The 13,203-nt window shown below is 42.2% G+C and overlaps 2 protein-coding genes across 3 annotated transcripts in view; both read left to right on the forward strand.

Moving 5' to 3' along the window:
* LOC138978908 (pleckstrin homology domain-containing family M member 1-like) overlaps window positions 1-13,203 on the forward strand; it is a 36,476-nt gene that overhangs the window by 20,299 nt on the left and 2,974 nt on the right. Inside the window, exons 12-16 of one of the 2 annotated variants that reach the window (XM_070351723.1) lie at window positions 1,135-1,197; window positions 4,522-4,624; window positions 6,473-6,595; window positions 7,556-7,668; window positions 12,289-12,420. In XM_070351723.1, coding sequence (XP_070207824.1) covers window positions 1,135-1,197; window positions 4,522-4,624; window positions 6,473-6,595; window positions 7,556-7,668; window positions 12,289-12,420 — 534 coding nt within the window. The remainder of the gene's footprint in view (window positions 1-1,134; window positions 1,198-4,521; window positions 4,625-6,472; window positions 6,596-7,555; window positions 7,669-12,288; window positions 12,421-13,203) is intronic. The other variant, XM_070351724.1, reaches the window with a different exon arrangement.
* On the forward strand, window positions 9,157-12,066 carry LOC138978909 (uncharacterized). The gene is made up of 2 exons (XM_070351725.1): window positions 9,157-9,701; window positions 10,516-12,066. Exons 1-2 carry the CDS (start codon window positions 9,220-9,222, stop codon window positions 11,210-11,212), a joined length of 1,179 nt encoding a protein of 392 aa, XP_070207826.1. The 5' UTR covers window positions 9,157-9,219; the 3' UTR covers window positions 11,213-12,066.

The following is a 13,203-nucleotide window of genomic DNA, read 5'->3' on the forward strand; positions in this document are numbered from 1 at the left end:
GTTGATGTCTGTGTTTCTTTGTTTACAATTGCGTACGGAAGATGTTTCCAATGTTTTGGCAGGTATGTTGCATGTAGTTCTCTGTCTATACCTCAAGCTGTTTGACTGCTTTTTGCAACTTTTTGAAACACGACCAACAGTAATATAAGAAATATTTGCTTTGTCCGTTTATATTTTTCTGTGTTCATCCCAGAAAATTGGTGACATGCTATTTGGGCTCTCTTTAAAGCTGATTACAGAATTTTATGTTTTTACAATATTTGATCGATTGATTTGATTAATTATTTTATTCATGTTTATATTGTTTAGGTTGTTCTTTTGTTAAATGCTATCAATACTATGCAAACCATTTGCAAGGATATTTTGTACAGCCGGTTCTCAGATTCCTGAACTTCCAGCTCTAGATTTTCTCCATAATAAGTACATTTTAATGTAGGAGTAGGAATCAGGGAATTTTACTGACATACCAATTTCCAAGTAGCTGTGGCTCAGTGAATAAATGCAAGAGGAGTGGTACATGGTACATGGTACACGGTACACGGTACATGGTCATTTGTGACATGCTTATCGTTTTCTTTGATGTCAATGATAGTTTAAACTGCCATACTTATTTTGTGTGTGTGTGTTTGTGTGTGTGTGTGTGAGTGTGTGAGTGTGTGTGTGTGTGTGTGTGTGTGTGTGAATGCAGTGTGAGTGCATGTGTGTGTGAATGTGTGTGTGTGAGTGTTAGTGAGTGTGTGAGTGAGTGAGTGAGTGAGTGAGTGTGTGTGTGTGTGAGTGGTGTGTGTGTGTCACTCACAGTGAGTGTGTGTGAGTGTGAGTGAGTGTGTGAGTGAGTGTGTGAGTGAGTGTGTGTGTGTGAGTGGTGTGAGTGTGTGTGTCATGCACAGTGAGTGTGTGTGAGTGAGTGTGTGTGTGAGTTAGTGTGTGAGTGGTGTGAGTGTGAGTGAGTGAGTGTGTGAGTGAGTGTGTGTGTGTGTGAGTTTGTAATGCTGTATGAATTAGAAAGCCCAAGCTCTTGTAACAAAGCAATTACTGCTGTAGATTATTGAGCACTTACGTCTTTTTGTCATTTGACGCTGTCAAAATTGTGTGCTCGTCTAATGTGTTTTTCTCATGTCACATTTCTTGCAGTCCGATGACGACATTGACTTTGCAGACTATGAAATTATTCACTCCCCTGAGGAGGATTACGATGTAAATCTCTTTGTGATCAAGTTGCTTATTTGTGTAGAAAGTGGCGTATTTAACCTCAGAGAGCACAAAGGCATGTTCCCTTCCCCCACTTTGATTGAGTGATTCATTGATTGCTTAATTGGTTGGCTAATTGGTTGGCTAATTCATTAATTCAATAATTGATTCATTGAGTTGCTTTTTTGATTACTGTACTGCACTGGTTATTTATTCCACCCCCCTCTATTGTGAATGTTAAAGTTTTTATATATATTTTCTTATGGGGGAGGGGGGGGGGGGGGAGGAGAGGGCACTCCCCTTGAAAAAAATCATTAACCAATTTACAATGAACATGTCTTTGGGCTCTTTTGTGTGTGCTCAGGCTCAGACACACACAAAAAATTGCATGTTTTTTGAAGTGGTCGTTTTGCATGGTTGGTTGTGGGATGCTGTGTATAGAGTGTACTAGATCTAAACCTGCAGGACTGCTCTGTGCTGTACACTTATTTTGTTCTTCTGGAGTATTTACCTGCTTCTCCTGTGCATGACATTATATGTATCGATAGAACATTTCCTTACTATATTTTGGCGGCTAGCACTCTGAGCCTAAAAAAGGTGCATGATTGTAAGCATTCGGTCGTAAAAATAAGATTAGAATTCTGACTGAAATAGATCGATACATGAATGTTACATACATATATATATATATAAATATATATCAAAATAGGACATTTGACATTTTCTGGCAATGATCCGCCGAAAGGCAAATTTCCAGCAAATTTTTGTTTTTGTTCCGCCCGAAAAAGCAAAAGTGTTTGCCGAAAAAATAAATGGCGGAGGCAAAAATGGTTCTGAAAACTGAATTTAATGGCAAACGTGAAGCTCATATGACACAAAATTGCACAATTTGGGTTCTTTGGAGAGAAAAAATTCTGGGGGAGCATAAGGCTAGGCGCTTCGCGCCGTCAACTTTGATATTACATGTAGTGATCGACAAGAAGAAGAAGAAGATATTACATGTACTTACATATTTTCAGCCTTTTTTACTTTTTTCAATTCCTGTGCCTGAATGATTGTGTTGGAAGTGGGAGTCTGTTTCCATGCATGTGGTTGGGGTAATGTACTGTTTCTGTCTCCTGTATGAGCTAACGCTTTCTGTTCTTTTTTTCTTTTCTGTGCAAAGCTTTGTGAATTGCAATGGCGTATGTGCAGTAGAAAGTGTTAACAAGAGTTGCAGTGCTAGAAAATGTGATGTATTGCTGGTTTGGTTATGTTTTGTGTTACTTTTAAAGAAATGTTTTTATTTTGTTTCATACAGTATGCTTTGTATGTTCCATTGATGTTCACAAAAAACACAAACTTGATCGAAATGCAAACTGTCAAATGTTTGGGGTTTTGTCTTTGTGATGCTGTTAGATGCTTAGTTTGATGTCAATATCTTTTCTTGAATGAAGAATTTGTCTGAACATTTGTATTGAGTAGACCATTATCTGAGCGTCTATCATTAAGTCGCCTGTAATTATCCATATTTTGTGAGCTGTGGAGTGTGACCTCTACAAAATGTCTTACATTTTTTTAAGTTGCTATTGCAAGTAATAAGATTTGAGGATTTTTGATGTTGTAAGTTTAATGGGCGGTTCTGGTGAGGTTATGCCCCCTCTTTCTTTCGGCTGGTAACTGGCGCCACCTCACGGCAAGATCACACGAGAAAGGAACAAAAACTTGCATTGGTCCCAAATAGCATATCGGTTTGGTAACAGTTCGTGTGTAAGTCGTGCATTTTATACGGTAAACAGACAATGGTCGGTTCTGGTGAGTTTATGCCACTTCTTTTTTTTGGCTAGTAACTGGCGCCACCTCGCGGCAAGATCACAGGAGTTGTCTCGCGCTGTCACCCCAGAAGTGCTCATTAAGGGAGAGATATTTCATTACCATTTGTTGAGATATTTTGACTCGTCAGTGACTATCACAACATATTTTTGTATGAAAGCTTGTAATGTGCAGTATTGCTCCCAGGCACAGAGGAAGTTAGGTTGGTTGGATCTGGATTCAAATTTGTATCAGTCAAAATGTCCTGGCCCGAACAAAAATCTTGTTTCAAAACTGCCGGATATTCGACCCGCGTTGGGTCAGAACAATTTATCAGATAAAAAAAGTATGCGTAAATGACCCAAGACCGAGACCATGGAACAACACTGTATCGGAATCTTTCATATCGTGTTTTTAGTTTTTAAGTGAGTGGTGAATTAGGATTTGGCAGTAATTAACAGGTCCAGGGTTACCTCCTCCATGAAAAAATATCTGTCAGGCAAACAGACAGATACCAAACATTCTTTGTATTAGGTGCTGTCCTACTTCTACAGATTAAAAACAAAAGAAAAAAGAATATGTTAAAAGTAATCGCATTGTAGTGTGCAAGGAAACAAATTGTCAGCAGTTCCTTCAAGGATTTTGCACAAAAACTTTGTCTTATTGTACTACTAGCAGTTAAGCCCGGCTTCGCCCGGGAGTAAGCGGAGTCCTGTAGCAATTTAAGACGCTCGCTATCCCATTATCATTAGCTTTACCTCCTTTGTTTGGATACAAAAAAAGAGTTATCTCCCTTACCTTCTAGAAATTTCCGGAACTGTCCAGTTAATTTTTCTTTCTTCATTTCTTCCCCTCATAGGAGCAATAGCGAGTCTCTAATATCACTGGCATGATGTGCTTGCTACAGGTGAACAGTAGGCACTGAACTGGACTTGCACCATATAGGCTGTATTCAATAAATGGGAGGTCCATAATCTGAGAAAGGAAACAATGAATCAAGAAACTAAAACCCAGGTGCACATCTGCGGCACCTAGGGAGTGTACGTGCACACTATCTTGTTCCTGCCTCTTGCCATCTCAGAGGTATGGCGACCACAGACAAAAAAGAGTTATCTCCCTTACCTTCTAGAAATTTCCGGAACTGTCCAGTTAATTTTTCATTCTTCATTTCTTCCCCTCATAGGAGCAACAGCGAGTCTCTAATATCACTGGCATGATGTGCTTGCTACAGGTGAACAGTAGGCACTGAACTGGTCTTGCACCATATAGGCTGTATTCAATAAATGGGAGGTCCATAATCTGAGAAAGGAAACAATGAATCAAGAAACTAAAACCCAGGTGCACATCTGCGGCACCTAGGGAGTGTACGTGCACACTATCTTGTTCCTGCCTCTTGCCATCTCAGAGGTATGGCGACCACAGACAGACAGACAGACACACAGACAGACACTCTCTTTTATTATATGTATAGATTCCTGTTGCTTTTAACTTAATCTGTTTGGGACCTACATAAAACTGTTTTGCGTGTTTTTATTCCAGGAAGGAAAAGTGGAACAACTGAAGTCTCTGTGTCAATTTGTGGGCAAGAACAATCAGCAGCAGACATGTGCCACCCCTACCTGTCAAGTCGGCGTTGGTTACTGTGAGTTTTACCTTCGTCGTCGTCTTCTTCTTCTTCTCTTTCTTCTTTCTTTTTCCTTCTTCTTGTTCTTGTTGTTGTTGTTGTTGTTGTTGTTGTTGTTGTTGTTGTTGTTGTTGTTGTTGTTGTTGTTGTTGTTGTTTTTCTTCTTCTTCTTCTTCTTCTTCTTCTTCTTCTTCTTCTTCTTCTTCTTCTTCTTCTTCTTCTTCTTCTTCTTCTTCTTCTTCTTCTTCTTCTTGTTGTTGTTGTTGTTGTTGTTGTTGTTGTTGTTGTTGTTGTTGTTGTTGTTGTTGTTGTTGTTCTTCTTCTTCTTCTTCTTCTTCTTCTTCTTCTTCTTCTTCTTCTTCTTCTTCTTCTTCTTCTTCTTCTTCTTCTTCTTCTTCTTCGTCTTCGTCTTCGTCTTCGTCTTCGTCTTCGTCTTCGTCTTCGTCTTCGAGTTCGAGTGTTGGTTAATACTCCCGTGTACATTTGTGTTATATGCACAAATGTTTTTATATTTTTAATGTGTATGACTTGTTTGTTCATTCATGGGCTGAAACTCCCACGGCTTTTACGTGTATGATCGTTTTTACCCTGCCATTTAGGCAGCCATACGCCGCTTTCGGAGGAAGCATGCTGGGTATTTTCGTGTTTCTATAACCCACCGAACTCTGACATGGATTACAGGATCTTTTTCGTGCGCACTTGGTCTTGTGCTTGCGTGTACACACGGGGGTGTTCAGACACCGAGGAGAGTCTGCACACAAAGTTGACTCTGAGAAATAAATCTCTCGCCGAACGTGGGGACGAACTCACGCTGACAGCGGCCAACTGGATACAAATCCAGCGCGCTACCGACTGAGCTACATCCCCGCCCAATGTGTATGACTGATTTTTCCCCTCCATTTAAGCAGTCATAATTCATATGCCCAATTTGGCGGAGCCATGCTGGGTATTTTCGTGTTTCTAAAACCCACAGAACTATGACACGGATTTCAGGATCTTTTCCGTGCGCACTTAGCCTTGTGCTTTTGTGTACACACGAAGGAGGATAATCGATAAGGCACTAGCAGGTCTGCACATCAGTTGACCCGGGAGATCGGAAAAATGTCCACCCTTAACCAACTAGGAATAGTTGCGCAGCAGAGATTTGAACACCCAGCCTTCCACATGGGAAGCCTGTGCCTTATCCACTTGGCCTCTGCGCCCGTCAGTTTGACCTCTGATTTCCTTGCTCCGAGAAATGTCTGTTGTGGTGTTAGCTGCTGAATGTTGCAGGGCGCATTCACTTTCTCTTTTATCTGCATGTAGGGGCCCAAGGACTGTTATGCCGGGGTGGAGGTAGAGATAAGCGTCTACTTCCCAAGAAATGCTCCATACGGCTTCGTGTCTCCAAACACCGCTGACAGTCAAATCCAGCTCCTGGCCTTCACGTGGCGGGCCCTGTCTTCGACTAACAGGAGAAGGGATGCAGGCGGGTCCCTGGCGCCTTAAAACCAGCTGCTTCGGGCAGATGGGGCTCGTTAACCTTGGATGGTCGCTCATCTAGGAGAAGGACAACTCCGATTTCAAAACCCGCACTGCCTTGTGTGCGCCTTGGGAAAGGCAAAGGCTACGAGAAGGAAAACTTCGACAACAAACCCGGGTAGAGTGGACTCGACAGCCCAGCAAGGCAGCTACTCTTGGGGAGGAGGCAACCCTGAGTAAGAACCTCAACCACCGAAGACGGAAGACAGCAGCCAACTTGGCGTGGGGAGAAAATCGGCTGTCTACGCTTCCACGATATAAAAAAATTAAATTTTTTTTTTTTTTAAATCTGCATGTAACTGTTAGCCTGCCTCAATTTATGGTTGCTTTGTGTTTGTTTCTCAGTCCATGGACCAGGAATGCTGGACGAGTTTGATGGCAAAACGTACTGTCAGCAGTGTCACCTCAACCAAGTGGCCTACATCCCTGCAGAGATCGTCTTCAACTGGAACTTTAACAAGATGAAAGGTGAGAAGATAGGGAAGGAGGAAGGGAGATACCTCTCAAAATTGAAAAAAACCCACCCCTGTTTATGACCGCTCATGCGATCGACACCTGCATCAGCAGGAAATAGCATAGCACACGAAATACGCAAGCTAGCTAAACAAAACAACATGTTCTGGGTAGACAATTGATTTGACTTTTATCTTGTATGCAATAGTTGCACAGTTTTGCCTATTTTGATTTTTCGTCGATTTTTAATTGGTCTCTTTCATTATTGTCCTTATTATCCTTATCCTTATTGTCCTTATTATCCTTATCCTTATTGTCCTTATTATCCTTATCCTTATTGTCCTTGTTATCCTTATTGTCCTTATTGTCCTTATTATCCTTATCCTTATTGTCCAGTCGAATTTAAGGGTACCCTTATTTGAGCGTTGCTCCCTGTAAAAGAAATCTTTAATCCGCAAGTTGATCCAGAAAGTCAAGTGAATGGTCTTAACTGGCATAGAAAGTTTTAATGAAATGACACAGGAATTAATGCTTTAATTTGGGTGCGAAATTTGTCGCAATAATGTTTTGGCCAAGATTAATTAGCTTTGGGAAGTACACTGTAAGAAAATGGTCATATGAAAACAACTTACTTGGCAAATCAAAATACTAGCGTATTCTCGTGAAAGCAAAGCGAGGCTCGCAATTTGCAAACACGTCAGCAGAGAAAGAACATGGCGTCAGGCATGTTTTTAGGTCCCTGAAAGCTAATTTGCTGCAGTCAGTGTTAAATAAATGGCCGCCCTAGTCGTCTGTGGAACTCAGGCTCGCCTATCACAGGAAGAATGCTGCCTCTCTTGGCGTCACAGTATGAGGTAGCTCGATACCCAACAGGCTCTCTACCCGGGGTATGTAGGGTTGAACAGTGTGTCTTCTGGTGCGATGTGTGATGTACTAATAGTGCAAACAATATTAATGTTCGCTGTGTGTGTTCAGTGTGCGCAGGGAATTTCAATTTCCTTCAGCGAGTTCAGGACCAGCCCGTGTTGGAGATCGACGAGATGTACCCGAGCATCTACGACAACGTCCCCGCCATCAATTTCATCTCGGTAATACTTACTTGCTTACTGCTCGTTAGGCTGGTTGGGATGTAGGGTAGCAACGAAGGACCTCCACTCGTGTCTGTTCTGGGTGAGTCTCTGGATGGTACACCACGTATGGGTCAGGGTCTTCAGTTCTCCTTCCTCCGTTCGTTGCTAGGTGTTCTTGGGTCTGCCTCTCTTGTGCTTCCCCTCTGGTGTCCAGTGAAGGGCAGTCCTGGTGATGCTAAGGATTTTTGTCTCCATTTAACCCAGTGCCTCCCAAAGGGCCAAATATCTTAATACACGTTTTAAGTGCCTTTTTTTTGTGTGCGTAAAAAAACATGCTGGTCGCCCGATAGCTTTTCTCTTTGCAGTTACTACAGGGGATCCCCACTTTTAACACCTTTAACAACGTAGAAAAGTCTGGTCTTAAGGGCAGAGGTGGCACGGAATTTTAGCAAACATTTGTTCAAAAACGTGTTTTGGGTTTTTGTTTTTTTCAGGTACTTTGAACATCATAGAATCACTGTGTGTTGTTTATTTTGTCAATTTCCTCGTTTATTTTGCAATAAAGTGGTGATTTTCAAAGTATGTGTACATGTGTGAGTGCTGCAAGTGTGAGAAATTGCTGAACAATCTATGTTTTCAAGTCCTTGCAACAACCACGATTCCCCGAATAAGCTTGGCAGTAACACATCGAACGGTTGAGCGGGAATTCCCGTTTTCTGTGAACGTTAAAAATAGACATGAACCGTCCGTTATTTCCGTACAACGGCCGGATCGCGCATCAACTTTTTCAGACAGTAATATGAATATTCATGAGAACAACCTCTAACCTTTGAGAAACTTCTCTGGTTGGTCGTTGTCAATGACCACAGTGACGCGCATGCGCAAACTGCCTTATCCGTTGTAAACACAGTGTCGATTCCACGTAACTCAATATCAACTATCAACCAGCAATGTCTACTCCGAAATTCGCAAGGATCTTCCCAACGCAAAAGGAAGAATCAGCTTTCAGATGCTCGAACAACGAGGAAGGAAAAACCAGCAGGCGACGAGAACGCGCCTGAAGTTGGCAGAGCAGAGACAGTTGTTTTGAGAGATAGTGGTGACGCGGATGTTTCGAATCGACTCGGAGTCAAACCTCGGCCAGTTTTGGGCGATGTGAACCGTAATCAGCCTCAAATCGAAGGTATTTCTGCTTCGGCGACGAAACTGAGGAGATTTAGTGGTGCAGGCATCGACCCGAATGCTCAACCACCAGCTGAGCTAAATCGCCGTTCGTGGTGTTTTGCCGAGTGCAGTCAGTTGAACTGAAAACTCGCTTCTCTCTGATGTGAAGTGCCCGGAGTGCGAGGCAGGACATGTGACAATTCGAGTTGGTGACTCGATGGGCTTGTCACAAGAACTAGTGCTGTGTTGCGACAGCTGCCAGTATTCACGCACAGAGTATTCGTCGCCAAGAGAAAACAACCTCAACCACAGACAAAATGTTCCCTTTGAAGTGAACAAAGAGATTGTGCTATATAGGTAGGTAGTGGCTACTCCAGTGTGGACAAACTGTGCACAGTCTTTGGAATGCCAGCGATGAACAAGAGTTCCTATCATCGCATAGACAAACGAGTCAATGCCAGCATTGTGGAAGCTACAGATGCCACACTTAACGAAACAGTGGAGTTTGTGAGGGAAGCCCACAGGGAAACATTTCCTCAAGGCAGAGTGAATGCTGTGAATGATGATGGTGAGGAAGACGGTGCTTGGGAAGATGATGATGGCATTCTCTGGGTGGATGTGGCCTTTGATGGTACATGGCACAAGAGAGGATTTTCCTCACACTATGGAGTTGGCGTTGTTGTTGATGTTCTGACTGGGTATGTGCTGGACTTCTGTGTGAAATCCACATACTGTCACACATGTGTGATGAACAAAGAAAAACTAGAGGGGATGACCGATGCCGAGCAACTACAGTGGAAGCAGCTTCACCAGCCTGACTGCAGCATTAACCATGAGGGATCTGCCAAGTCTATGGAGAGGGATGCAGCCTTGGAGTTGTGGGGAAGGTAAGAATATTGTTCTAATAGCCTATACACTCTTCCCTATATCCTTTATTTTCAAATACAGAATAAGACAACATGAATAAGGTTGCGCTAAAAAGTAAATTTTATTTAAAATTGTATAAAGCATGGTACATTGTGGGTGTTTGTTTTTCTTTACAAAGAAAGATGAAGACCAACAAAACACAACACAGAAGCACATATTTTTGCAACAAAACACTGTCCACAAACCCTTCACAAATACATTTTCTTTTGTTGATAAATCATTAAATGTTCACAATGTCCTAAAGGATCAGCTAGGCTGGGAAATTTTTTATTGAATCTGCAAATTTCAGAGGAAACCTGAAAACTTTTCTATTGAAAAGAAAAAGTGTCCCAAACAAGTTGGGATCAAACTCATTGTCAGTGTGTGTGTGTGTGTGTGTGTGTATGTGTGTGAATGTGTGTGTGTGTGTGTGTGTGTGTGTGTGTGTGTGAGAGAGGGAGAGAGATGTGTGTATGTATATATTCTAACAAGTACAAGTTAAATGTTCACCCTCTATGAAAAGATCACTTTATACACACTTAGTACACAAGCCAATGTAAATTGGCACACTTTCCAGTAATAATAATACATGTATGTATTTTCTGCTGGGAGAGGCCTCCTGATACTCTTCACTAAAGTAATATCCAAAATCATTTTCATTCGTGGGTCTGCGTCTGTATCTCACCAGGACCTTGTTGGCCCATGAACCCCAGTCTTTTTCATATTTTTTTTCAAGACAGTAGTTATCCAGCCAGTACTTTACACTAAGTTTTTTTTAATTTTTCTATGCTGCAGGTCTGTTGAGCGTCACAACCTCAGGTACAGAACTATGCTGTCGGACGGAGATTCCACAGCGTTCAATGCTCTGGCTGCAGCTCAGCCCTACGGTCCCACACGTCCCATCACCAAGCTAGAATGTACCAACCACCTCCCCAAGAGAATGGGCACAGCTCTCCGCAAGGCATCAAAGGATGGAAGGCTTGGTGGAAGAGGGGAGGGGCGACTAACCAAGGAAAAGTGTCAATGCTTGCAAAACTACTTCCGTAGCGCGATCCTCAACAACCTTGAAGATCAGCGAGCCATGGAGCAGGCGATCTGGGCCACTTTCTTCCATGTGACTTCAACTGACGAGGACCCTCACCTCGACAGATGTCCAGCCGGGCCAGCCTCATGGTGCTTTTTTCAAAGAGCCAGGGCAGAAGGGCAACCACCACCTCCACACGCAGGGCACTACGGCACTGCCTTGTCCAGGGAAGTATCACATGCTGTTCTGCCCATCTACAGGAGAATGACAAATCCCATTCTTCTCAAGCGCGCGGCCCATGGCAAGACTCAGAACAGTAATGAGTCTCTCCACAATGTCATGTGGGGACACTGCCCCAAAGAAGTCTTTGTTGGGAAAGACCGGGTGGAAGCAGCCGCGCCACCGCTGAGGCTGTCGCAAAGTTCAACAGAGGCAACTTTGCACTGGCACAGGTCATGGACGACATGAGCTTGCCAATTACTGAGCTTACTCATTCTGCTTTGGCCAAAAAAGACAAGGTGAGGGTCCAGAAGGCGGAGAGAGCAACAGATGTGGCCGCTGTAGCAGCTCGTAGGGCAAGATGTGCTGGTCGTCAACGTCAGCTGGAGCAGCGAGAAGACCAGGAGGGGGAGGTGTACGGTGCTGGACTGATGGGGGATGGAGGGGAATAAGTACCAACATCATTTGAAGAAGACTCGGAACAATACATGAACACACCCAGACTCTTTTTTCGGCAATGTGTCTTCATAATGTGTAAAGAAACACTTTACAAACTTTCAAATGCAATTTTCTCTGAATATGGGTTTTCAAGGACGGTATCAACGCGGGAAATGATATTTCGTCAGAACTACTTGTGGTAGAGTTATAATTTTTTTTTTTACAGGAGTAAGATTTGATTTTGCCAGACTCTTACAGAGCGGTTTTTGTAAAACCCATCAAAATTTTTTTTTAGAGAATATAATATAAGCCTGATTGGGTATTTTGGGGGCAAAAATTTATATCTCTCAATTTATGCTGCTGAATTCGAACTGGGGTAATTTGGTCAAAATGGCTCTGTATAAGTCTGAAACTGATATCTGGGAGTAATTTTCACTGCATTTGAAGTCTGTAGCTTCAAAAATGTCTTTTGAATTTCATGGGGCGTGGTGTGTAATTTTCGTATTTTTTTGAAGAAATTGGTATTTTTTTGTGAAAATATTACTTGCTTGGTCAAAAAATGGGCATGCAGGTGCTTTTTTATGCTTTCTTTTTATAAAGTACCCCAAAACTTCAAAGAAAACTAACAAATACTCAGATTTCATTTTTCGTGCCACCTCTCCCCTTAAAACGGGGGTCAATTTACAGAGGCTATGAGAAGAAAGTCTATGAAGGGAGGGAGTCTTAAATTGGGGGGGTGGGGGGGGGGGGTGTTAAAAGGGGTTTTTCACTGTATCAAAACAACCAGAATGTTAAGTTATTGGAACGTTTAATTTGTGACAAAACAGAACTTTTTTCTTCTACATTTTGGAACGGTTAGCCGTATATCTATTTATGCAATCTTGCAGTTACTACGAACACGACTGACGTCACTTCGCTCCTACATGTTCACGTGTTCCGAGTCGACGGCCAGGCAGCTGAGAGACAAGGTGTGGCCGCGTGAACATCTCTACAACAAGGTCCACTCCTACTCTGTCAATGTGAGTATCACCATGGGGGTAACCTCACAGGACTATATACAATTCTTGTCTTATCTTATCTTATCTTATCAGCTGGTCTAAAGCTACTTCCCTCATTAAAAAAACAAAAACAAACATAAAACATAAAAACAAAACAAAAAGAAAAGAAAAACAAAACAAGAAACAAACACACACAAAAACTAAAAAACATGCTAGAAACCCAATCAAACAAGAAGAGCAAACGCTCGATCGAGTCACTTTCGCAGTTCTGAATATTATATGAGGCATCAGATGGACAGGAAGAAATTGCTATTCACAACACAATGAGTCACGTTCACATAAAATTTGAGCCCGGTCACTTTTATAGTTTCCGAGAAAAGCCCAACGTTAAGTTGTGTGTTGCCGAACAGAAAAGGCTAGTTATCTCCCTTGTTTTTCTGATAACGTTCGTAAAAGGCTACAGATGTAAATACTTTGATGTAAAGAATAATCCTACAAAGTTTTAATCACATCCGATGAACTTTGTCAAAGATATAAAATGTCTAATTTTTCCTTTGACGCTGACCTGTGACCTTGAAAAAGGTCAAAGGTCAACAAAACCATCGTTAAAGTGTAGAGGTCATTGGAGGTCACGACTAAACAAAATATGAGCCCGATCGCTTTGATAGTTTCCGAGAAAAGATATAAAATGTCTAATTTTTCCTTTGACGCTGACCTGTGACCTTGAAAAAGGTCAAAGGTCAATGAAACCATCGTTAAAGTGTAGAGGTCATTGGAGGTCACGACTAAACAAAATATGAGCCC

Source organism: Littorina saxatilis, linkage group LG10, assembly GCF_037325665.1.
Source record: "Littorina saxatilis isolate snail1 linkage group LG10, US_GU_Lsax_2.0, whole genome shotgun sequence".
NCBI lineage: Eukaryota > Metazoa > Mollusca > Gastropoda > Littorinimorpha > Littorinidae > Littorina > Littorina saxatilis.

Bases quoted from the DNA above. Each gene is read 5' to 3' on its own strand.
- LOC138978909 (XM_070351725.1), top strand. From the start codon at position 9,220: ATGCCAGCGATGAACAAGAGTTCCTATCATCGCATAGACAAACGAGTC. The intron at 9,702-10,515 runs GTAAGAATATTG...TCTATGCTGCAG, and splicing joins GCCTTGGAGTTGTGGGGAAG to GTCTGTTGAGCGTCACAACC.